This window comes from Temnothorax longispinosus, chromosome 5 (assembly GCF_030848805.1).
Source record: "Temnothorax longispinosus isolate EJ_2023e chromosome 5, Tlon_JGU_v1, whole genome shotgun sequence".
Lineage (NCBI taxonomy): Eukaryota > Metazoa > Arthropoda > Insecta > Hymenoptera > Formicidae > Temnothorax > Temnothorax longispinosus.
This window is the reverse complement of record NC_092362.1, coordinates 13,927,840-13,952,413: the sequence shown is the minus strand read 5'-3', so window position 1 is coordinate 13,952,413 and position 24,574 is coordinate 13,927,840. Positions and strand designations below refer to the sequence as shown.

Below are 24,574 nucleotides of genomic sequence, written 5' to 3'. Positions count from 1 at the left end.
GTATTAACAGCTACGCCCGAAAAATGTCACTACCAAATTTGGCTGCTAAGCGACGATTCTCTAAGGCGTGCTACAACTATAGACGAGAGCAACGAGTGCTCTCCCTATCCGGCGGATCGAGCGGGCGAATTAACATACGCGGGCTTATAGATTCCCTGACATGTCCCAACATCCTCTATTCTTCGCTCTCGCCGCTCTTTTCCATTACAAAATCACTTCTGGTGATCCCGACCGGGCGGTAACCCACCTTCGTTTCATTGTAGGCTTTGTTACAACGCATAAAAGCCTAGATCGGGCACTAATACATCCCAACACGTCAAATGGATTATCCGCTATCATTTATAGCATTGGAAAGTGCATCGCCCGAGGACTTTAACAGCGAGAGTTTCGAGTGATACCGACAGACACCGATGTTTCATGGGATAAGAATGCCTCGAAATGGCTACGCGAATGTTTTTCACCGAACATAAAAACGCGCAAAATACGATAAATAATTTTAGGCGGTCTATTATTTCTACGATAATGCTTGTAATTTTTGCATTCCTCGAAATCGACTTCTAGGAAGAAAAAAAAATTGATCTTATAATTTTAAAGAAAATCGTAGTTTACAATGTCAATTACTGATTAAAGAAGTCTTTAGTAGACGTGACGTTCTATTTTTTTTAATAAGAATCCTCTTGTTTCTTTACAATATACTAACTTTCGCTGCGTTTCTACCGTTATACGAAAAAAGGATGACGCGCTTTCCATGGAAATAATATAAGTGTCATTCCAGTGTCATTATTGCCAGCCTCCATCTCGGTGGCACAGTTTCTATTCTGTTTCTATATATTTTTTTGTGCGGACGCAGAAAGTGAGCGCTCTATTGAACGAACGGCACGCCGCGCCGTCAATTTCACCGTTCACAGCAGCCAGCGGGCGGGTCGGGTGAAAATAGGGCTGAGAGAAATTATCGAATAATACGCTTGTGTCCGGATGGATACGCGAATGAACGTGGGAAGGAAGTGGAGTATATACGCGGCTCCAACCGCCGCGCGGCACGCGAGCATTTTCCGCGGACGCAGAAAAACGAGATGCGTCTAAACGACCGTGAGAAAGGCTGAATTGTTAGGCGCATTGTCTGCGATACCGTTTGTCAGCACCGTTGTTTGTCGCTACATCATTTGTACATCCTCTACGGAAGGAGGAGTAGGATGTTTTGCATAAACGTTTTTATCATCGTTGCTAACAGTTGCTAACTGAAGTTCTGATCGTCGGGAATTAGGCACGACAAAAAAATATTTTGTATCAATGAAATACTCGTCGTACCGTAGTGACAACGTCTCGCTCGTGTAGCCGCAAATTGTCGCCGGGGAATAGCTCCTGGATACGGTGAAGGTCACCCTCTAACTGTCCACGATGGAGGACTGTCCCGCTGTCAATGCACTCGCTGTCTATCAAGCTCCTCGCTTCCTGTCCCAGGTACCTCTCGTAATCGGCGAGCCTCTGTACCTGCGCAAATAAAATACACATTTTGTAAAATTTCTTGTCGTCAGAGAGAAAAATTATGATATAAACTTTTTTGTATCACGAAAAAAAAATTACACGTTGCACACCTCGATTGCCGCTAAGCTTGAAAAATCTTCTTACCGCGTAAACTGAATGCGAGGGAAGAAATTCGCGATTGCGTCGACGATTCCTTACGTAACTTCGATCATTTTCGACAAATTGCCGTTCGACGCGATTGGCAATTTCCAAAGGCATTACGAAAGCAGAAAAGGGAAGACGCGACTTTCCCTGATATCGACTTTGCTGGAAAAACGCGATGCGATATCTCTTTAATAATCATTGCCGAATGCGGAAATAAATGGGAAACGTCGACCAAATCGGGCACAGCCTCGGAAATGCACACCGATTCGTGTTTCCTTCTCGCTACAACGAACGCGATAATTATCATTCACGAGTCGGAGTTATGTAAATTGACAACGTGTCATTATTTGATGTACGTACGATTGTGCTCATGTCATAGTCGACGACCATATCTAGGAACTGATTCAAACTGGCTATTGCAAACTGGCTATTGCAACATGCTACGTGTACGGCTTCATTAAGCATTCATAAATAGATATAACATATAAGCATATATTCTAAGTATCCATAATAAATATAGCATTGTTCAATGAAAGCGAAAATTATTATAAGATTTATCTATATTTTTTAGCGTTGTGTCTGTCTCTAAAATTGATTTCTTAGATTTTTATCGCGATTAACTCGATACATATGTATATTAATAATTACATCATTTCTTATTGTCTTTAGTTTTTTTTGTTACATCATGTCTTGCGTTTCCCACAGTAAATACCTACTTATCTATTGACTTATCGTTGATCTTAAAATGGGTTAACACTAATCAATCATAATAGTAAAATGGAAAAGTATTTCATACGCACAGCGATTCAAATCTAAACCTTTGTCACGCGGATTATCAGCTTCCTAAATAATCGTGAGTGATCCCGTAACCCGTAAGCGATATAAATCCGACTTGGATAAGGAATCTCACCGTATATAGATTCCGATCATTCCGACACAGTGTTGGAAGTTGGGACACCGTCAAATTTAGTCGGTGACACTCGATTATCCTAACTGATAGCCGTGGTGTTCGCTACGAATCGCCACGCGATTCGCTTCTTAATTATCATAACGTGGCAGGTAGTTACCGCGCCTGAGGAAATGCACGAGTAGGCGGCCGTTGATGGCTCTTGAACGTGCTCTGAATTAATTCGCAGTTACCGCAAAATATCGCCGCTGGCAAAATTTCGAACGATCGCGATCGCCGCATTTGCCATCGCCATCGTTCGCGGAATCGCGAGATGACGAGATTCTTGAAGATTTGTGTGCAGCATCCAGCATAACATCTCGTCGCTCTATATCAGGTATTATCCCATTTAATAAATTAGGAAATACTCATATAATAAAATAACATTAAGCGAAAAAGTAAAGTTTATACCTGTATAGAAAAAGTACGAGAGATTATTCAAATGGAACAGAAAAGTGAGCGCAAATCTCTATCGTTAATCTTTGAACGTAATAAGTCCATGATAATGCAATGTTTATTAATATTTGTTGTTATATGTATATTAATTAATTACAAATAATTAATTATAACAATATACATTATAATATTATTTTATCACATATTAATAAATTATATCTATTATTTTAAAGATAATTAACAGAAATCAGAAAAGACAACTGTTTAAGATCTTTCCGAGGGAAGACCTGAGGCTTGGCCAAGGGTACTCTTCCTCGAGAACACCTTACGCACGCGTTACGAAGCCTCTTTTATATATGATTCCGTGATGAATGCCACGACGGCATTCATTACCATGTTTTCTCTTTCGCGTGTAATCTGCGCTTGACGTAGGTACTCGTTATTGGCATTCTCGGACGGGTATATCCATCCCCGTGCATATATTCGCGAATGGGAAATTTAGCATGAATCTTCCTCGCCGTTCGCGTCTTTCGTTCTCCTTCATTCCCTTTCCCATAGTCATTGTCTCGAATCCCGCCACGTGACGCATAGGTTACTTTTACGCGCCGGCACTGTTTCTTAGCCCCTTTTCGCACACTTTCACCGCGTGTCGCGTCGCGATTATGTTCCTAGAAATATAGCCTCGGATACAGCTATCGGCACGCCACAATTGATCGTAAACGATTCTCCATACCGTCATTTCAACCAGGTTTTAAGAAACACGCAATTCTTATTGAGGAATTTATGTTTCAATGCTTTAAGATTACTGTAATAAATTGTTGGCCGTTATCAACTTTTCAAATTTGCAAGAATCGTTTATTAAGGAAAGGAAACTGAAACAGATGCAGAGAAATGCAGACAAATTCATTCATTCCGAGACAAATTCATGTTTCTTAGCTTTTTCTTTTAATGCTCAAAGTCTTTTCTCGTTCGGATCATATCGTGGAGCGATTTCTATCTATTTTTTCGAAAGCAGTCGAAATATTAATTCGTCACGGATTATTACGTTAATTAGCAGATTTGTCCGACCAAATACAATCGGCCGAGCGTCGATCGATCATTTAATCAGTCGTCGAAGAGGGAAAGAGCCTTGAATGGTAAGAAAAAGGATTGGAAACTATAACATGGACCGTATGATACTGTCAGTATCCTTTTTGCTTGCTTTACGCGCGACGCGCATAATCGAATGCTTCTAATATCGTCGCGACGCGATACATCCGATTCTACAAATGCGGCCATATCTGTATATATTCGCCTTTGGGCATATATGCAGACGTACCTGAAAGGTATATACCGTTAGCACCGACGGCGACCTCGCGAGACGACTACCTCGGGCGCGCTATTTCTCAACAGCGGGGCACGTTTACACCTCACGTGTCCGCAATATCGCGCGAACCCTTCCGCGCTTCCTCGCGGGATTCCCCTTTGACGTTGAGCGCACGTGCAACGGTAAATCGCGGGAACGAAATTCCGCCGTGGAGTGCGCGCGGTAAGAGCACGCTATATTCTTTCGAGCTCGAGAGCTCGACAGACGCACGTGGAATGCACGTGGACGTGATGGCAGGATAGTGACTTTTTACGCGAGCGCGGCAGAAACTCATCGCTTCAAGAATTTTTGACCCCAAGCGGATAGTGCTCGGGTATCTCAAGGGTGAGCGTTAATGTTCAGGCAGAAGCTCCGCAGCAGGGATTAAAATAATCAACGTCGATCGATTCGAATCTCCTGTTATCAAAAAGATCTACTTTCAGCCATATCTTTCTTACATTTCGACTTCTTCTAAACATCGACATTTAACAATGATATAATTATCATCAGGATATCATTATGATAGCATCGATACTTGACAATAAATTTTCGACAATGTTCAAAAAGTACCTACTTGATGTTAGAAGTAATATATCATAAGCATGTCTCGTGTCAATTCGGTGCAACTCTTATGCTCAATAATATGCCAATCTCGTCGGTCGTTGCCGAGTAAATTTTTATTAAGATTGCTGCAACGGCAAGGCGTACGTAAGATACGGAATGCCGAAGCCCCCGAGGCACGCGGAATATAACTTTTCCATCGGCATCTCGATATTACGAGAGCGGAGAGTAGACTGCACGCAGGTTGCCAGATACAGGGTGTCCTGCAAAAAGTCTTTCAATGAAACGTTGTCTACGCTCGATCGATTTGCGCTTTGTTCTTTCATAAGACAAAAATTTTATTCAGAGGTTTAATTGGCAAAAGAGGCCACTGCAACAGTTACCGAAAATCGAGAAAGCAAATCCAAAGCTTTTCACTTGGAGGAAAACCGCAGTTTATCAGACATGATTTGAAAATGATGATAAATGATGATAGGAATGTCAGAAATTAAATAATCTCCCAAGAAAAATGGATTGTCGTGCTGCCGCATGTACACAACTTCTTGGGGGACACCCTGTACGTGTATACGCGAGACAAATTGCTACGGCGTGACGTAACGTCGAGAACACCTGTCTCGACGTTACAAAACCAGCTTCCTGGGACAGCGCCTTACGCACGTGCATATGAGCAGCGTGCCTAGACGTAAAGCAAAGGTCCGCCGCTCCAGGGATCGCGACATCGATACGCTCATCTTAAGAGAAATTGATACAGATATAGGTGCATGCAAATAAGTCCCGAGTGAGGAAAGACGTGAGGCAGAAAAATCAATGGACCACGTCGAGGAGGCTCGGATGTCACAAAAACGTGTTCAGAAATTTCAGCATTTTTCTCCTCTCTTTTTAATGCGAATCTCAACTGCGTTTATGAATACAAAACAATTATTAAAATATTAGATAACATTGTAGAATAAACTCTTTTCTCTCCTCAAAGTACGTGTATGTGTAATACATAGAATTAATATTTATACTGAATACATCTTGTGCAACTGTCACATCTTTTTTTATTATTAAATTTTTCTTTTATTTAATCATTCAGCGAGCCACGAGCAAAATTGAAGAAACGCGGTATTGCAGTCCGACGAAGAGGATTGCGAAACGGCATTTGGTATTCCGCGGTAATTCCACAACGTATCGTCTGCCCACATTCACCTTTCGCCGTTCACGCGTTCATCGGAGGAATCCCCGACGTAGGACGACGCTTCCTCGTGACGAAGGCTGAATGCCGATTGACGATCGTTTCGTCTCGTCTCGTCTCGTCTCGTCTCGTCTCGTCTCACTGCTCATTGCCCGGAATTATCTTCGTAAATTGCCACGATTCCTCGCGCTGTAGGGAATCTCGTTTCCCCTTCTTATACTTCTCAGATTAGCGAACTTTCCTTCGTGCCGGCGGTGTCAATGCGCGACAACAACCGCGATGGCATTATCGCACGACCAAACGTGACAGTGATAAATCTGTTTCTTTGTGCTATCATTGAGGGTCGAGCAGACCTTTCTCGCGCTGTTACCGAAAGGTGGAAGGCTTCATTATGTTAAAAGAAAGTCTCCGTGACGGCAAAGATAATAACCAGGCGTGTGCAATTTTCACGTCGTTTCTGACATTCGTTGTGCTCGGTAATGTAACTGCTGTCGTGATTATTATCGATTCGAAATGCAAATAATCCATCTTAGTCCTGAAGGTTACTTGCTTGTATTTGCTTGCCCTTACTTGCTATACGTACATAAATTGTCTCACTCGAGGTAATTTTCACAGCGGATTCTTTAATATGTAAAATGAGATTTTTCCCTGACAAAAATTGTATGGTAATTAACAATAACGGTTAGTTAGGATAATTAGATACATTAATATTAAAAATTATATAATTTTCGCGCATCGAGTATTGTGTGCAATAAACGAATAATAATAAGACGCGATTTCCGGTTAATTTTATAAAAATTTTAATTTACTGTAACTTTATCAAAAATAAAATTATTGCCGATTAATGCCAATATATTCATAACTCGATTTCAGAAGATTACACTCAATGTATGATAAAATTAACATTAAACGTAACTTTGATTATTACTAATTTAATTAATATAATCCTTAGTTATAGATCAATGCAATCAAGATCGCACTAATAATTAAGAATTTCCTGTTAGCGTCCTAGAAATGTAATTTTAAAAATCATACTATAACTTTCATCAAATTTTTCAAGGAAAAATTGAATTTAGATTGAAGTTGTCATTTACGTGACGATAATAAGATACTATATATTGCAATTTTTTGCATTTGTTATATATATGCTATTTCCGTTTTTATTATCAGGTGCTGCAATATTCAGAAAATTTCCCAAGATTGTGATACATATGAAGTATTGGAGGTTGAAGTATTGCTGGCTTTTAGTATAGAAAAGCCTTTTAGTATAAAAGCCTTAGATTCCAGGTTTGTCGCGTGCTCGGTGACGTAGAACGGAAAGGAGAGTCGATTGCATGGTCTCCGTAACTCGTAATATTCCGATGACGAGACTCGCATACCTGCTGCTTGTAAAACGATCAGCTCAGAATAGTTTTGCATCCGCATGTTTAATGGAACGTATCGAGAAACCTTCGACTATTTATATAAATGTTCATACCATTTTCCTCGTATCGTTTTCTCGTATGAGAGAGTAAGTTTCATACATATGTAAACGTGTTTATTTAAAATTGTGGAACAATCTCTGAAATTCGTCTCTTTCCCGACCATTCAAACTTCGCACATGAATAACTCATTGCATTAACATTATAGTACAATTCATTATAATTAATCTTTATCGACATTTTCGCTTCATTTATTACCGAATTGATCAGGATGTCCAGGCTAACTAAATATTTATATCTGCGTGGCATACCAGAATCGATAAATTAAAGTATAAATTAAAGTGCAAATAAAAAGATACTTTATTAAATTTTTCTTACCAAAAAGTTCCGGCATACAATTGTACATTTGTAAACACCGAATAAATAATTTTTAGTGCATCTACTTAACGGTAAACTGTTTAATGTGAGTACCTTCCCGAGGAGGCCGGTGAAGATTAACGTCGAGCGGGATATTTCGTTGGACGATTCGTAATGGATCGCGTACCGCGCTACAAATTATAATTCCGACTTAGGCGCCTTGTGAAATCAATCCCTCGAGGCATTACAACCACAAAATAACACTATATAGATAGATATCGCTGCAAAAAAGGACCGTCTTTGCGAATGGAATTCCGTCATCTGGGTCGAAGGAATTATGACTCCTTGATCGCATAACTGGTGAGAATTGTTGAGAAATGTCGCTAAATATCGGAGGTATGTGTGTAACACCAGTCAACCGCAAGAGGCGATTATGCCATTTGTTTCCTTGAACAATTTCGGTATGACTGAGGTTTCGACGGTCTGCAGTGAATGGTCATTACAACTGCTCAATTATGTATACGACGCGTATAAAGGAACAAAGGAATCTGAATAAAGGGATTCAATAATTTACCGTTAGCACTTTACGAGGATATAAGAGAAGATAACTTTAACGATTTGTAATGTTACCTTTGGTATGCTAAAGAATACATCAAGAAAGATAAGGAAACAATGGTACATACTCCAATTCTCCCTCTAAAAAAAGATATGTAAATAAAATTATTAGATTTTCCGATTTAAAATTTTCTTAACAAGCAAAGAACTCGAATTGTCGATACCTTACCACATTTATAATATCAACATTTTTTATCTACTAAATTTTTTTCGAAAGTAAAATTTCTTCTGTCGACAATATTTTTACCCTGCGCATTGAAATTAAAAAAGTTCTATTGTATTAATTGAGGATATCTTTATTATCAAACGATTGAGAGAGAGAGAGAGAGAGAGAGAGAGAGAGAGAGAGAGAGAGAGAGAGAGAGAGAGAGAGAGAGAGAGAGAGAGAGAGAGAAGGGGTGGAAGTGAGAGAATTAACGAGATGAGAAGAAAAGGAAACTGAAAAGCCGAGAGCCAGGAGAATCAGCGCCGATGAAAGGAAGGAATTTGGTGAATGGGAGTGCCGCGTGCAACTCGTTTTTCCACTACAATGGCACTCACTGCGGTGTATGCGGCAATCACGCATGCACGAGAGAACGAGAATTCTTCGAGATCGTGGCCGATAGGCACGACGATCATGTTTCCAAGGTAATCGAAGAAGACGCACGTCGATTCGCGAAGACGCGGCAGCAACTCGCGCAATTTCGAAACCGACCACGAAAGACACTAGACCTGCAGTTAGCAAGGCATAACGTGGAATTTATCCACCTGTAAAATAAATTTATTCATATAGGCATTCCGTATAGGTATAAAGCTTATATGTATACATTCTTCAGAAACTGCCGTGGAGATCACCTGGCAATTAAATAACTGACCATACCATATTATATTACAATTTCAGACTTTCCTATCAAATGTCTCAAAAATATCAAAATTATATTTATCCTTCTGGCATCTTTCTTTTGCGTTTTGCGCATACCGAAATAAATCACACCCGTCGTGTAATCGGTTGTTCTCCAAAAACTGATTTAGAATGGGCTGAGCGTGCGCCGCAGCTTCGTCATCGTATGCGTTATTAAGCGGATACACGCGGAGCGAAGGCGACAAAATTCTCCGACGACAAAACGATATCGTCGAATGCATAATGAGGCCTGACGTCATTGTCCGGAAAGGTACAATCCCCCCCGATGGGGAGCCAAATATGCCACCCACGGGTTTTGATCGCACATGACAGTTCCCCCCCTGGTGCGTCTTCTGAATTATCATTCGTCGAATATGCACGACGTAGAGTAGATTAAAAAAAAAAATGTTTACTATATGATTTAAGTGTGCGACTTCCAAGCGTCAGATATTTGTGCCATTTATCAACAAACTTTTGTTTAATTTAAACACGCAAAATTGCTTTTAGGAAAAAATTCAAATTTTTTTTCGTTTATCTACATATAGTTTATAAAATAACAGCAAAGGAATATCATAATAAATTTCGATATTTTTAATCATATAAAAGCCCAAGACAATTTTTTCTAAATCTTGTTTTCTTAAAATAAAACAAAATAATTGTTTGATATATTTTTAATCTTAAAAAGAAACTGCCAAAAGCATTTCTCTTGTTTTTTTAAATTAAAATTTAATCAAAACAAATTATTTCAGTCAAGATTTTCACAAAATTCAATTATAACAATCATAAATATAATATATTACGATGCACATCAAACAGATATAGGAACTTCAACCGGAAGAGCTAATTAAACATAAAAATTTTATAGACTATTAAAACGTATTTATACAGAGTGTAAATATATTTTAATATTCGGTTCAAGAGTTTCTCTCTGTTTGGTCACATCTTGACGATCGACTCGTAACGATCATTCTTAAATGATATGCTCGCGCGAGAAACGCAACCGCGATATCTTGCATATAAAACAGCATTTTTAATCGCGCGCAGTCAAATCTTTGTCGCCCACGGCCAAATGCGTAGCTTCGACTTTTTATGACGTCACCAAAGTCGGACTCTTTCTTTCGCGGATCGAAGAATCCCGCAATTAGCACGAGGAGAAAGATTCGAGAGCGAGGAGGGGAAAGAAAGAGGCCGGTTCGAAGCGAAATCCGAAGTTACCCGGCGCAGATTCGTGATAGGGAACAAACGCGGGAGAGGAGGGGAGTGGATGTCCTTGAAACGTGATAGTTAACCGCCACGACATCAGCGAGAACGAAGCATTACCTATCCCGTCGAAGGTGAGGATGCGCCGAGAGGTGCGTGCATGCACGCACGCGCCTCCGCCGAGGGCAAAAGAGAAGTCGTGGTCGTTAGAACGACGCTTGCGGACGATCAAATGCAATTTCCAGAGGACGTCAACCCTTTATTTCTTCCAAAAAAAGTTGAGAAAAACGAAAAATAATAGAACTCGTAATTTTCTAGCTGTTCAGGAATGCCTATATACATCTTCGAGTTTTCTCAAAATCTCGGATTTCCAAGATGTGATGTCCCTGCATTTTTCTTCGTGTTTTCGACTTTAAGAAATCTGAGATTTTATCTTTCCTCGCTTCGAAAACGGATCGATGTACATAAAATGTGGCTGAAAGGTATAAAGGTATACAGGAGAAAATGAAGAAGAAAAATGGAAGGTGATTCGAAGGTCCATCGGTACGCCCACGGCGAGGACGCAATTACGGTTTAACATACGATTTAATGCATCGTCGTTTTGCCCGGGTTTGTTCACAACCCGCATGCAAAGCCAAGTGGCCGAAAACTGGTTGCGCCTCTGCCGGAGAGATGCCTTCGGCCGAATCGAGGGGGCCAGGATATGCTGGACCGATATTTAAAGGGCCGTATTCACGCTCGCTTCATATACTGACGCGATGAAGGCACTTTATTCAAGTCTCTCATCCGAATACCCTGCGCGAACGCCCGACGCTACGCCACGCTGCATCGCGGTGGTCGTATTTCGGTCGAAATATCGTCGGCCGTGCCACTTCGATTCTATGTTTATACTACTTGCATGTAATTAAACGAGCTTTCTCTCCGCATGAGTCTCCTTTTGTACTTCGCTCGTAATTGCGCGACCGTCGTTGAAATAAATTCTGCAACCGGGTCTTCTTTTTAGTCAATTACCCGCCGTAGAACTTTCAGCATAACAATTACATTCCAGTTAAAATGAAAAAAGAATCAAATTCTGATTAAATTTGCGAAAGATTCAACAAATTAATTGCCACTTTCTCGATTGTTATAGCGTCATGTATTTTGATTTCCATGACATCAACTAAAATGCTATTGTAGTACAGCCTACTTGAAATGAAAGATAAAAGTTTACAAAAAAGTTCTTTATCTCTGATCGTTCAAAGCATTGTTAGATATTGTAACTCGTGCCTCGTATAACTGTATCCAGCGATATAGGAAAAGAACAGTTTACTTCTTCCGTCGTCTTTTCCGCCTTTTCTTCTTTTCCAAGCAACGAGTTCTCTTGATTCCTCAGCGAAGACTTTAAAGATCGCCAAGAGCCTTACCAGGAAACGCATACGAAGATACCGACGATGGCTCTCCCTTCTCTCTTCTCTTCCTTCTTCAGTCTCCTCTCGACGTTCTGTGCACACACACACAAGCGCTTCTCTCTACTCTTATTTCTTCTTCTCTTCTTCCGCTTCGCGATCTTCTCCCTCTCCCCCACCCCTTAACCCCTTGTCCTATTCGCGTCTCCAGGAATGATTCCTCATTCGTCACGAACAGGTGCGGTTCTTGATAAACGAAACGTGGCTTCTTCGATTGCCGCTTTACGCGGAAATTAGCGTGGGCAAATAGAATTGCCCTCGCCGTCACTGCCATGCTGGACAAGTCGCGTGGATACGCATACGATGCGCCTTAATCGCGTGCGTATCAAATTTCAGTGGCAAAATTACGACGCAAGGCGAGGTAACGTGTCATCTCTCCTCCGGGAAATACACCGCCTTGGGCGCGAAATCGTTTATCATTCTCTCTGATGCACACGGAAACAATTTCCAGAATATATGCAGGAAAAGCTCACTGCATCGACGCGATCTTTCGCATTTCGTGCGCGAGCGCAAAAATAATACGTCGATTACGACATAGTTTCTTCGTGGAATTACTTCATAAACATTCTTTTTCTCTTACGTGACTCTATAAGACGTAACGTGTAATGTTGATGTTTTGGAGCGCGATCAATGTCCGATACTTGCCAATTATCGTATTATTTGTTCTTGTAATAATTCCACCGGCAAACATCTACCGGTGCTGCATCCATGGGTACTTAACGCGACGTTTTTCTCTCGCACGCTCATTGACGAATAATACTATCGCGGATTATCGCGTTAAAGCGCATTTATGCACGACGACGACGCCTGGTTATATATTCGCGTTCATAAATGCTCAATGCTCGTACGCAATACAATTGCTGCTGAAAGCGAGTGGCGCCTTTAACGAGCATGCTTTTCACGTCCTTAAGAGGGGTCCTGTGTAAAGCTTACGAAGGGTCGTTACAACGACCTTGCCGACGCGCGACGTCTGGCTACATGGGACGGCCCTTAGTCATCGTTCAAGAATGCCGGCTGATGTGTATTTTACACTGATGCCTTATCTTGCTATTACGAAAGAAACGATGCGTTTCTGTTCTCGCATGATTTCCACGTCATCCAAGAACGAACTTCTAACCCATATTTTCCATGTATGTTCGTAACCCATTGTCGAATTTTTCTGTGAATGCTTCGATGCTTCGATACGTCTAATACACAAAGCTCGTTAATGAGTTCTGGCGAATGTAATACGCATACGAAATAAGCAAATGATACAGACCAATTTAATTAATCCATTTGTAATAAAACAACGCACAATCTGTAAACCAGACAGGAATGAACAGCTTGCTTTAATGAGCGCAAACAGCTAAGTCATTCGTTTCTGTTCGTGCTTATTTGCTTGGTCTGAATCCGGTTTAAAACAGTAACCGATCGAAAGCGTGATTAATTCAATCGTAGATAAACTTAATGTAAATTCTATCAATTTTACTTAAATTAATTAATTTTACTTAAGTTAAGATTTATACGTTTCAATTGCATTTTTTGATTACTGCTCGGGCTATATGTACATCACGCATACATCCTAGTATGAAATAACAATAGTGTGAGCTATACTAAGGATTTATCAGACAGAAATCTTTTTATGCTCTAATCCAGAGGGGTTCGTCAATTTCCGGACAACGCCCGCGGCCCGAAAAGAGAGAGTCAGTAGACCAAACGCAGAGGAGAACTACATTGCAGGTCAATGCACCTGGGCCAGATTTCGAAATAACTTCAAACACAGGTTGTGTGTAGCACGCGGTCTCTGGCCCCTCCCTTTGCTACCCCGTGATCTGCGTGGGATCCCCCTTCTCGTCTCTTCGCGGAATCCAGAATATCGTCGGACATTCGTAGACAGTCTCTTGACCAGGCGCCAAATCGCCCACTTTATATTTACGCTCCGACATACGAGAATACGTATAGAGCGATTCTATAAACGTGGCGTACGCTCCTTAAACGCGCCCGGTATAAATAAACGTCCCAAGATAAGATGCATTTAGATCCGGGACTTCAGACAAAATTGGAAAAGAGAGTGCTATTAAAAGCAGACAGATGATTCTTCGACGTTTTTGGTAGTCTTTTGTTTAATCGTTTAGTGCTCTAAGCTCTAAGTAATCGGAGTTGCAAAATATCGAACACACATTTAATACTTGTAAAGATATGAAATAAATCGTTATACCATAGCAGTAATAAAAATAAAAGTGAAGATACGAATCGTGCCCTTTTTCTTCGATATATCTTCAATATATAATTGCAATAGGAGATGCGATGAAACTAGAATAAAAAAAAAAATATAAGTAATGTAAAATAATGTGATTGATGAGACTTATTACACTTCGTCATTAGTATTGCATTACTCTCGTAACATTACTTCTTGAAACGTTGCCGAGCGCCTTTAATATAGATTATTGGAACACATCGTGTAGAACAGGTTACACGTCGAGGACGTAACTGATACGAATCATTTGTCACGATAGCATACAAATGCTCGAGCGCTCACGAGTTTCGCTTTTCGCTCGCGCTGCCGCCGTTTCTTTGAAGCGCTTGACCAACTTCCGCGTCGTAAACGCCATGCGAAGACTACCGGCTAAATTTACTGCACGTTCCGAAGAAAATTTCCACGCTGAGTTACACTTGACTGAGATACGTCAAGTAAACTCTCCTAGCGGAGGATTCCTTGCAATCCTTCCTCAATACCGCGCCTTATAAAAAAACAAAAGACATTGTGGAAGACAATGCAAAAGGTATTCTAATTTGAAGAAATTATTGTAGAATATTACGGGCAATAAGTTTCAAAATAACAAAGTGATGTTTATATTATTCATCTTTTTCATTTATATATGTACACATATATACTACATATATCACTACTGATATATTTACTTATTATATGTGCATTTATTGTTATAAGTGCTAATAAATAAATAAAAAAGTTTTTAATCTTAAAAAGAAAAAAAAACTTTTTAAATCAATAACATCGCGCCAATAGACACGATTTGTCAAACAGAGCTCTAGATTAGACAACGCTCAAAGCTTAAACGCCTAGATGCGCAATGAAACGAGCAGTATCTCCAATTTACATTTCAACCAGAGCTTGAAAATGATATATCATTTCTCTTTGATGGTAACGGTACAGAAACACATATCTCATCGATAATTGTCCAAAGCTAAAAACAATTTCGTGAAAATTTCGAATTTAAACTCAGTTAGATTATACACGGTTCTACAAACATAATTCTCCGATCTTTCACTGTTCTTGCGGCAACAGATCGTCCCAATTCCTGCACGAAAGAATCTCTCCATGTCTTCTCGTGCGCGACGAATAAGACCTGCATGCATGCAGGTCAGCGTGCATACGAAGTGCAGGCTTGTCTATGATGCAAACATTCCTAATCCACTACGAAGGTAACTAACCGATAAATTCGAAGCATGGCCTTCCCGGCATGTATCGAACGTTCTATTTTATATGATCGCTTCCATGGGTGACGAGCGTAAAGTAATTTAGCCAGGAAATACGATGGCGAATAAACGGATCGCCAATAACATTTATCTCGCGACATTTTCTCACTAAATTTTTGAAAAGCAAAAGCGAATTACATATTTGTTTTAAATTTCACTTCCAGAGTTTTATGTAAACTTCACAAAACACTCGTACGTAATATGTGCATCCCTTAAAATCGAATATAATGCTTTTAATTTGACAGAAGTAACGTGATTAGAATAAATTTGTTGTTTCCATTTTACAGTTACTCCTTTCGTTGTAAAAATATATTTTTAAATATTATATAAACTTTAAATATTTTACTGTTTTTTTAATGCTAAATCTCGTTAAAAAAATGTATATCCGTTTTTGGAGATGACTTCTGACTAATCGCGTGTATGTAGAATTATATTCAAAAGGCTTAATTTATGGTGTTCCCGACAGCAAGACTTTCCGCTCGTCTTTACTCACTCTCATGCTACGTGTTCCAAAGAAGTAGCAGACCGGATGAAGTTCTTTTTCTTCCGCAAGTCCAATGTAGGATATCTTGGACGCGCCGCCGCGAGAACGTCGGGCATGAAATCACGCCGAAATAGAAGCGGGACAAGTGGGACGTCGGGACGGCGGCGCCAACGATGAAGAAGCAGAAGGAAATGAACGGAGAGCCACATCGGTGTATACCGGCGTGAGGAAGAACATGACGGGACCTCGGATTGGAAGAGATCCAAGACCGAGGGTAACGCCGTCGCTGTCTTGACGTGAGACGAACGAGATTGTACGATGGCTAAAAGTTAACTGTGCAGGTGATCAGGTTCGTGCCACCACTAGGGCTGAAATAAGCTTAACTAGGGACTCAGTTACCTACGTTGGGGGCTGAGCCACGCCAGGGTTTAGGTACCTGATTGGTAGAATTGTAAACGAAGTATCTCTCCATATAACGGAGCATCCTATATGTACCTGCGTTCCTTTTACATCTCAAAAATTGTGAGAAAAATTTCCACAGCTCGAAAGCAAATTAATATTTCGATCTCATCTTACTATCTAAACGAGAAAAAACAAATAATACAATATACAAAATGTTATTTTTTATTAATTTTCTGAGTCTATATTAGCACATCTACTTGATGCAGGGAATTCTATATTCAGATATTTAATTATTCGTTTATTAACGGACGTAGCTGTTACGTAACATGAAAAGTAAATTGCAAAGATCTCGCTTCGTCGTTTGTATAATAAACGACAACATTTTTCCATATATCATATCAGCAAATTGTTTTGTCCGTGACAGTGTTCGAATATTCTTATGATAGACTGTAGTTGTAAATTGTTGCTAAAGTGCAGATCAGAATAAAGCGCTCTATTTAATGTGCGCTGCGTCGCTCACTTCGATCACGGAGAACGTGACATAATGCACGTCATTCAGTAAACTCTCGCGCGCACGAGGCTATAGCGACTTCTCCCCGCCTCTCAAGAACCGAAGAGTCGTAAGAGACAGATAGGAGTCTGCGGAACGTAATGGAGCGGCGAGAGATGAACCAGGAATTTCAAAAAGTTTGATAAACGAGACGAGACGAGACGATCACGGAGAAATCCAAGGTGAAAGTCCAATCGTATTGTTTCAACGGAATTTAATTGCATTCTCGTGAACACATATTTTACAACATACTGCTCCAATATTTTCTTCGTCTCCTCTCCCCAGTTCCCTGAGGATCATTAGTAGAAAGATCTACGATCCTATAGAACGATAAGGAAATTATCTATCGCACTATATCTGAAAAACCTGAATTTACAAAAATGACTTATCCCGAAATGCGGGAATTTCCATTTAGTTTATTGCTCTCTGCTCCGAACAGTATATTATCTCAAGATTACAAAACATCTACGATAATTTTTTAAAAAACTGTTAGGTACTGTCTAGATGATAGAACAATGTCTAGACAATAAAGTCTAGACTAAACAGAACGATCGAACAAAATCTTTTGAACACGAAAAATCATGTGTAAAAAAACAATATTAAAAATTTTATTCTCAATAAAAAATCATGAATAATATCTCTAGCTTTATTATTTACCCGATGAGGAAGGGTTAATATAAAGGATTAGTCGATTCGAAATGATCGCTTTTCTCGGTGCCGATGCACTCGTGGTGGCATGAAACACTCACCAGCTCCAGCTCCAGCTTGCGCACATCGTAATATCCCTTGTAATACTTGAACCACATCTCTCTCACCAATCACTTGCGCGCCGGGACGAGCACACGCATCACGCGTTACGTTCAACGAGATCGACGACTCTCGAGATCGGTCTCTCGACGTAAGTCTCTTTCCCCTTGAGCGAGTCGTTATCCCGAGAGCATCCCCGGAGGACGCGGTGGGGCACTTGGCTTCTTCGTACCACGGCGTTCTATCGAGAGCGAACTGCCACTTCCGTGCTGCCTCTCGCGATGCGATGCCCGGCGTCACCGCGTTGCATCGCGGTCGGCCCGATGAAAGAGTGCACTGTTTCTGCTCCGCGATCCGCGGTCCGTAGCGTATCGCGGTGCGCGGGGACGAAGATAAATATACGGAGCGCGAGATGCGGCAGCGAACGAGATGTGATGCGGGAAAGAAAGAGAAAGGGAAAGAGAGAGAGAAAGAGAGAGAGTAGCAGAGAAGAGCGGCGTGATACGATGCACTCGAGGACCTTTGAGAGACTGTACGCCTTGGCACGGCCAAGAGGCCAAGTATAGACGAGGCGCGTCTCGTGTAGGTGCGTATTAATGCGTGCACACGGAGTTCAGTAGTGTAGGTGTGTAAGTGTCACGCTCGTGTGTGTATCCGTACGTGCGTGTGTCCGCGCGCAATACTCGCTCGCGGGCCACTAGACTTAATTAGCCGTCTCATCACTGGAACTACGTTCTTTTTTCCTGCGAGCCACGTGCGATTTCACAGCGCGAGGGCTGCTCCGAGACCGGGAGTTCTTTGTATCGTGTGAGCCGAGAGCATCTTAAAAAAGCGCGATGAAACGCGCCAAAGAAACGACTTTCCAAGTGTCGCTTGGAAAGTGGATCCTCATGTGCGCAAAGCATGCCTCTGTTTCATGAAAAATGCATGCGCGGCTTGACATTCTATTTCCTTCTTTAAAATATTTTGGAATTCCGTGAAAAAATGTCAGAGTATATTATAACTTTATGTCTCGAATGAGTAATTATATTAATTAGCTTAATTAATAACTATTTAAATTAATTTATGTAAATGTGCTAATAAACATAGAAAAAAATTATCTTTGCGGAGACAGTTATCAATCTATATATTATTTACATTTATATTTTACGCCATTCTATCTAAACATGTGAAATACTGATGCAACTAGGAATTAGGAATCAAGAATGTAATTTAAAAAATATCGAGAAAATTTGCAATAAGAATAAGAAATATGTAAAAATTATATATATATATATCTAGAAAATAAATATGCTACCGATGTTACGTAAGAAGAAGTCTAGAAAAATTATCTTCTGAACGATTTCATGGGCACAGAAGAAATAGCACAGTCCTATTAGAACTATTAGCTTATCTATCTGGGCTAGATAGATAATGTGTCTAACCGAGTACCGATAGACACAGTCACGACGTCGCGTCGCGTTAATCAATTCTTAACGAGTAACAAACGAGCTTCGACCGAAAGGCCGCGGAATCGTGTCGAGGTGAACGACATACCGAGACGATTTTACGAAATTATACGTTGAAAAATTATTATGCATAGTATGCATCGCACTGGTCATAAAAACTGGCGATATTTCAGTCATATCGCGCCGAGATACGTGACAGAGATAATCCTGCGGTATGCAGGAAAGCCGTTAAGTCTTTCGGAAAGTTGCATAATAATACAGAGACCGATGTTAATTTACTATCCCCATATAAGTAACAACGACATAAATCCGATAACTTGAGTATCCTCTTGAAAATTTTATGTCTCTTCTCTACATTATACGATAAAAAAAAGATCAATATTTATATTATAAAATAAATATAAAATTTTAAATGGGTAATGATTCGTGTACAAGATAAATATCAAATTCGCGTTAAAAAATTCATTCTTGCACAAAATTCCGAGTGAGAAGTTCTCATTCATTTCTGTGCGATACAATCCTGAAAATAAAATAAATTAAACGCAGATCTGATACCCGTTGACACGCGCACCCATTGGCACAAGTTGCTTGGCAAGGGAATACATCTTCTCATTACCATTTAGTTACTGTAAATAAGCGTTATAATTTCCGTAAGTTCTCGATAGCGTGGAATTTTCATGGAGGGTAACGAAGTCATATAAATAGCGCGTTGTAAATGACTTCGTGCGAATAAATAAAAGTGTAATCCACAGGGCCGCGTACGATAATCTTTATCTTTTCTCAAGACACGGGACGACATAGCATTCGCATAATTACGGAGAAGTATACGTAAGAAATTCTCATTTCTGCTGACTTGCTTTTGCAAGTTAAATTAGATCCGAAAATTCAGGGCAATGATCATAAACCAAAAAGAACATGCAGTTTAGATTTCTGCATTTTGAATAACGGTAAATAGCATTAAAAAAAAAAAAAACATTTAAATGACATTGTCGAAATGTTTATAAATTTTTTTTATAGACGGAATCTTGAATGCGGCGTTAAGTATAACTCGTCGAAATGCACAAATAAATAAAACGATAAAAATCTTCATGTCGGTCGACATAAAAGTGGGGTCAATTTGATTGTCACACGCGAGCCTCTCTTTTTCTCTCTTTCTCTTTTTCTCTCGACGCTTCTCGCTCAATCGGAATCAAATCGTTCGTATCCACCGACAATTCATTCGTTTACCCCTCGTCATGAAATTTATGAAGGAGTGGTCGCTACGCCATTAATCATCGCGCTCGCATTCGTGCTCGTTTATTCCAAAAAAAGTCCGCGCATCTCCACGGTGGTGTATTGATTTATGGGCCGGTCTCATATCACTTTTAGAACTTGCTCGTCCTCTTTCTACGCGCCGCGGCGAGATTCCGCAGATTGCGCGCCTGTGCAATTACAGGACGAGTCCCATCAGCAGCGTATTCGCATCCTCGCGATCGACGCCCGAATCAATTTCAGCGCGAAATCGAGAGCGGTCCTCTTAATCGGCCGTGTGGTCCCCGCGTTCGCGAGGCATGTAAATTACCACCGTTCCTAATTTAACAACGAGATTTACGTGCACCAGATACGTATGTAAATTGATTTCTTCCATAAGAGCGCACTGGAAGATGCGTAGGTGTCACACGTTCGCTCGCATCTGTAAAGGCGAGGGAACGATGACGTTCAATGAACGAATCGCGTTTATTACTTAAAATTTACTTAAAAAGTCACTTTAACCTCGGCATTTTTTAAATTTACAGTAATAAAACATAATCGGCTTGCAAACCGCGGGTTGAACACATATCGATACAATATTTTTTGTAACATTGTTGTGTTATTACATCCTTTGCGTTTGTGTGCGGATATCTTTTTATACGAACGATGACGTTATAAAACTGGTCCTTGTAATGAAAATGTTCTCGCTCGAGCAATTACTAATTTCTATCTTCGACTATACAGAAATATTCTGCTCGTCTAACGCTTACAATTAATCTATGCGCGAATCGATTTAAAGTCAATTGCCCATTCGCGATGTAACCATGCGACTGTCATGCGCTCATTAATCAATACTGGTTCCAAATAGAAAAAATCGCTGAACTCATTTTATGTAAGAAAAAGCGCGCTTATAATTAGACAGACACAATTTCGTGTTCTACAACGTTCCCGTGATCGCGAGACGCAGGCCAGGAACGTTCTCTGCGTTACGCGTTACGCGTTTTTTGATTTACGAGCAAACCGATCGCGTGCAAGTTTTAAGATTGTATCTACTTTCAATGCGCCTCGCATTAAAATTTTTGTGCAATCTGCGTGATTGCCTCGTGCAAACACGCGTACGCGTACTCGTTCAAACAGGCGCGTAGCCGCAACGATCGCGCGACGCGACGCCGCGCGCCGCGGCCGCGGCCGATCACGAATGTCCCCGCAAATCATTTCGAATCGTTGGCGAGCGTTTAGCGTCTTATAACTCGTCGCAAAATTAATGGAACCTGTTCCCCCATTAATCGGCATTACGCCCCGATTCATGAAACGCGCGCTCGCACTCGCGAACAGATGCTCACGATTATATTGCACATGCGGTTGTAATTAACCGTAGCAAATTGCGAATTTACAACACGCATTCAAAGACTTTGAAAACTCGTTGCAAATTACTTTAATTACTTAAAGCGTCACGTCACGATATTCTTAAACATCTCTTTACGCGTCTTCTGATTCACGGGCTGCGCTGCTTTAAATATAAAAATAAATTTATAAAACTCGTTTACAGAAACGAAACGACGTTCCTATTCATTACATTTTTCCTCCTCCGTATTTGCGGTAGCGAATTAACGACGCTATATTTACCGATTCGTTATCAATATAATCCCACTAATACCATCGACTACCGTCTCGCCGAGCCTCAATCCCGTTCTAAGCTCAATTGGCGACCATCGGTCGTATATCGACCATTGAGATCGCACTGACAACAAATCATCTCGAATCAATCCCCTCCTGAGAGCGATTTCATTATCCCAGGTATTGATATCGCCTCGCAGACGCGTAACGTATGAAACGCAGCGTGCTCTCATTAATCAACGGAGACTCGCGCTAGCCGCAGCGGAGGGGTTCGTTCCTCGCTCGAAAGGGGCACGGGTAGTCGTGTAATTGCCCGTGCCGCGTTGCGGATCGTACGCGCGGCATAATTTCGATTTCCATACGAGTGCGGAACGGCGACGGCGGCGCGGGGCACGTCCTTGCTACGGAATGTTCCTCGCGAGATATGAGAAGAGAGGATCATCCCGCATGTCCGACGATTCCTGATTTATGAGCTGAGTGCGCGGCGCACAATTTTCAAAACTTATCCATCCGATCCTCCTATACCCTCGCTTCTGCTGGCGCTTCTTCTCTCCTCGTATGTATATACCGGTGCAATTGCGCCGGTCGCAATTATTGCACCGACGAATCTCTTTCTTTCTCTCTTTCTCCGAGCGCTCCGATCGTCCAATTGCATCTTTCAACAGGCTATGTATTCGCATCCAAATGACTCTCCCTCTCTTTCGCCTCTCCTCCATCTTTTTGCTCGCGGTTGTAGCTCAGAATAAGCTGGACTTAAACTAGTTTCCCTTTATCGCTCTTCTAACATCGCTCGATATCCGATGTTTTATGCCGTAACAACGACGAACATCATACCCCGCAGTGATATAATTTCTATGAATTTTTGCTCTTATGTAAAAGTGTCGAATAAATAATTTAAATTAAAATTATCATTCGTTAAAATATTTAACAATTTTCAAAGCAAGGATAAAATCCAAGTTTTTTAACAGACTTGCAAATAAGATCCGGTAGATATAAAGATTTGTGTATTGTCATTTGCATGTGTTACATTCAAATTAAGTTAGTACAAACAATCAGCTTAGCAAGATGAGAGCACAGATGTTAACGCTCCTCAGTATTGTAAAGAACAGTAAATCGCTCAATTCCAGATAATGTTACAGGTGTAACGAAGTGCAGTACATACGATTAGCAATGCAAATCAGATTCGGATTTGTCGGGGCATTTAATTAGCGCGTGGTATGAAACGCATTCGCGAGATCGCTGCTGGAAACGGAATGACGTGGCGCTGCCGCCGCGCCGGTGCGCATGCAGAAGAACCTGCTCCTCCGAGGCAGCGATCGTAGAACGAACACGTTTGCAAAATTAATGGGACACTACAAGAAGCATCGAAGTCAGTGGCGTCGTTTAGAAAATACCACGGCAGGGTACGATCGATCGTCAAGTACCCACTTCTGCGAGTGATTCCTAAAAGATCGGCTAATAGCCGATATCTGCTCGCGTCATCCCGGTCGATCCCCGGCTACGTTGCTGCCTGCACGTCTCTCGTTGCGTAATGCGTAAGGCCTAGTCTTAAAATATACGCGCTCGCGCTCGATACGAACGAGATGTAGAACGCTGCCCTTAAAATACTCGGATTGGTATTAAGAGCCTCTTGCGGAGTCCCTCAACGAATCGAATGAGTATCTCATTACTTAAGTCAATGTCGCGCAGACTGTGAAAAGAGACCGGCTTCGCCGATTTAAGATCAGCTAATTTTAATGACGATTTAACTGATCTCTCTTGTCGTTTTCCACTTTAGTTCTGAGATGAGGCAGATTAAGCTAACCGACGTTGGCGAAACAAGGCTTAATGAATGTAGTTTATTTAGGTAATTGCTGATCGTCTTACCAGATAGATCGAAAGATGCAACGTACTTACAGTACAATTTCAAACATGATAGATTAAATTCGTTTTCTTCAATTCTGTAGCAATTATATCGCGCGATACAAATTATATAATTTTTTCAAACCATAAGTATTCCATAAAATATGAAATAGTTTTCCAAATACAAGTATACAAGTATAAAATAGTATTCCAAATGTAATAATGCTGTAGTTTTTGTTTCAAATGTATATAATATACAGATAAAGTAATAACTATTCCAGTTTTGTCATTATTTAAATTTTTAGTACACAAATCATCGAAATACTGTACGATCGAAAGGAATGAAAGGGTTTTACCATCAACAGAATGATCGGACAGTATAGAGCAATCCGATCTGCTTCCACACTGCGAATTGTTTCAGTGTCGATCGATTCGCGATCACTCTCGATTGACTTCCACTTCTGACGTTCCGTTTAGCGCTCCATTAAAGCATGTTAGGTAGACGAGGGTATGAAAGTGCAAACGCCCGTCGACGGAACGGTTTGCAAATCGCTTTCGCGATCGAGACGAACACCGCAAAGTGGTCGCTCTCTCCCCCCCCCCCCCCCTCACTCTCTATCGGCGCATCTCGCGATCGACCGCGCTCAAAAGAGAATAAATCACAAATCGATGACTAGTTGAAACAATTACGTTACTCGGCTGCTGTGCCTGTGCTTCTCGTTTCTTTCTGCTCGGCTTCGATTCATTAACTAAGACCGCGTATCACATGACGATGCGATCCCGTGTATCTTCAGACACGTCCAGGTGA

At 40.9% G+C, this 24,574-nt stretch overlaps 1 protein-coding gene across 4 annotated transcripts in view; it reads right to left on the bottom strand.

Moving 5' to 3' along the window:
* LOC139812823 (rho GTPase-activating protein 20) overlaps positions 1-24,574 on the bottom strand; it is a 187,330-nt gene that overhangs the window by 5,539 nt on the left and 157,217 nt on the right. For all 4 annotated transcript variants that reach the window (XM_071777920.1, XM_071777919.1, XM_071777922.1 and 1 more), the window contains one exon: positions 1,309-1,491. In XM_071777920.1, the coding sequence (XP_071634021.1) occupies positions 1,309-1,491 (183 nt within the window). The remainder of the gene's footprint in view (positions 1-1,308; positions 1,492-24,574) is intronic.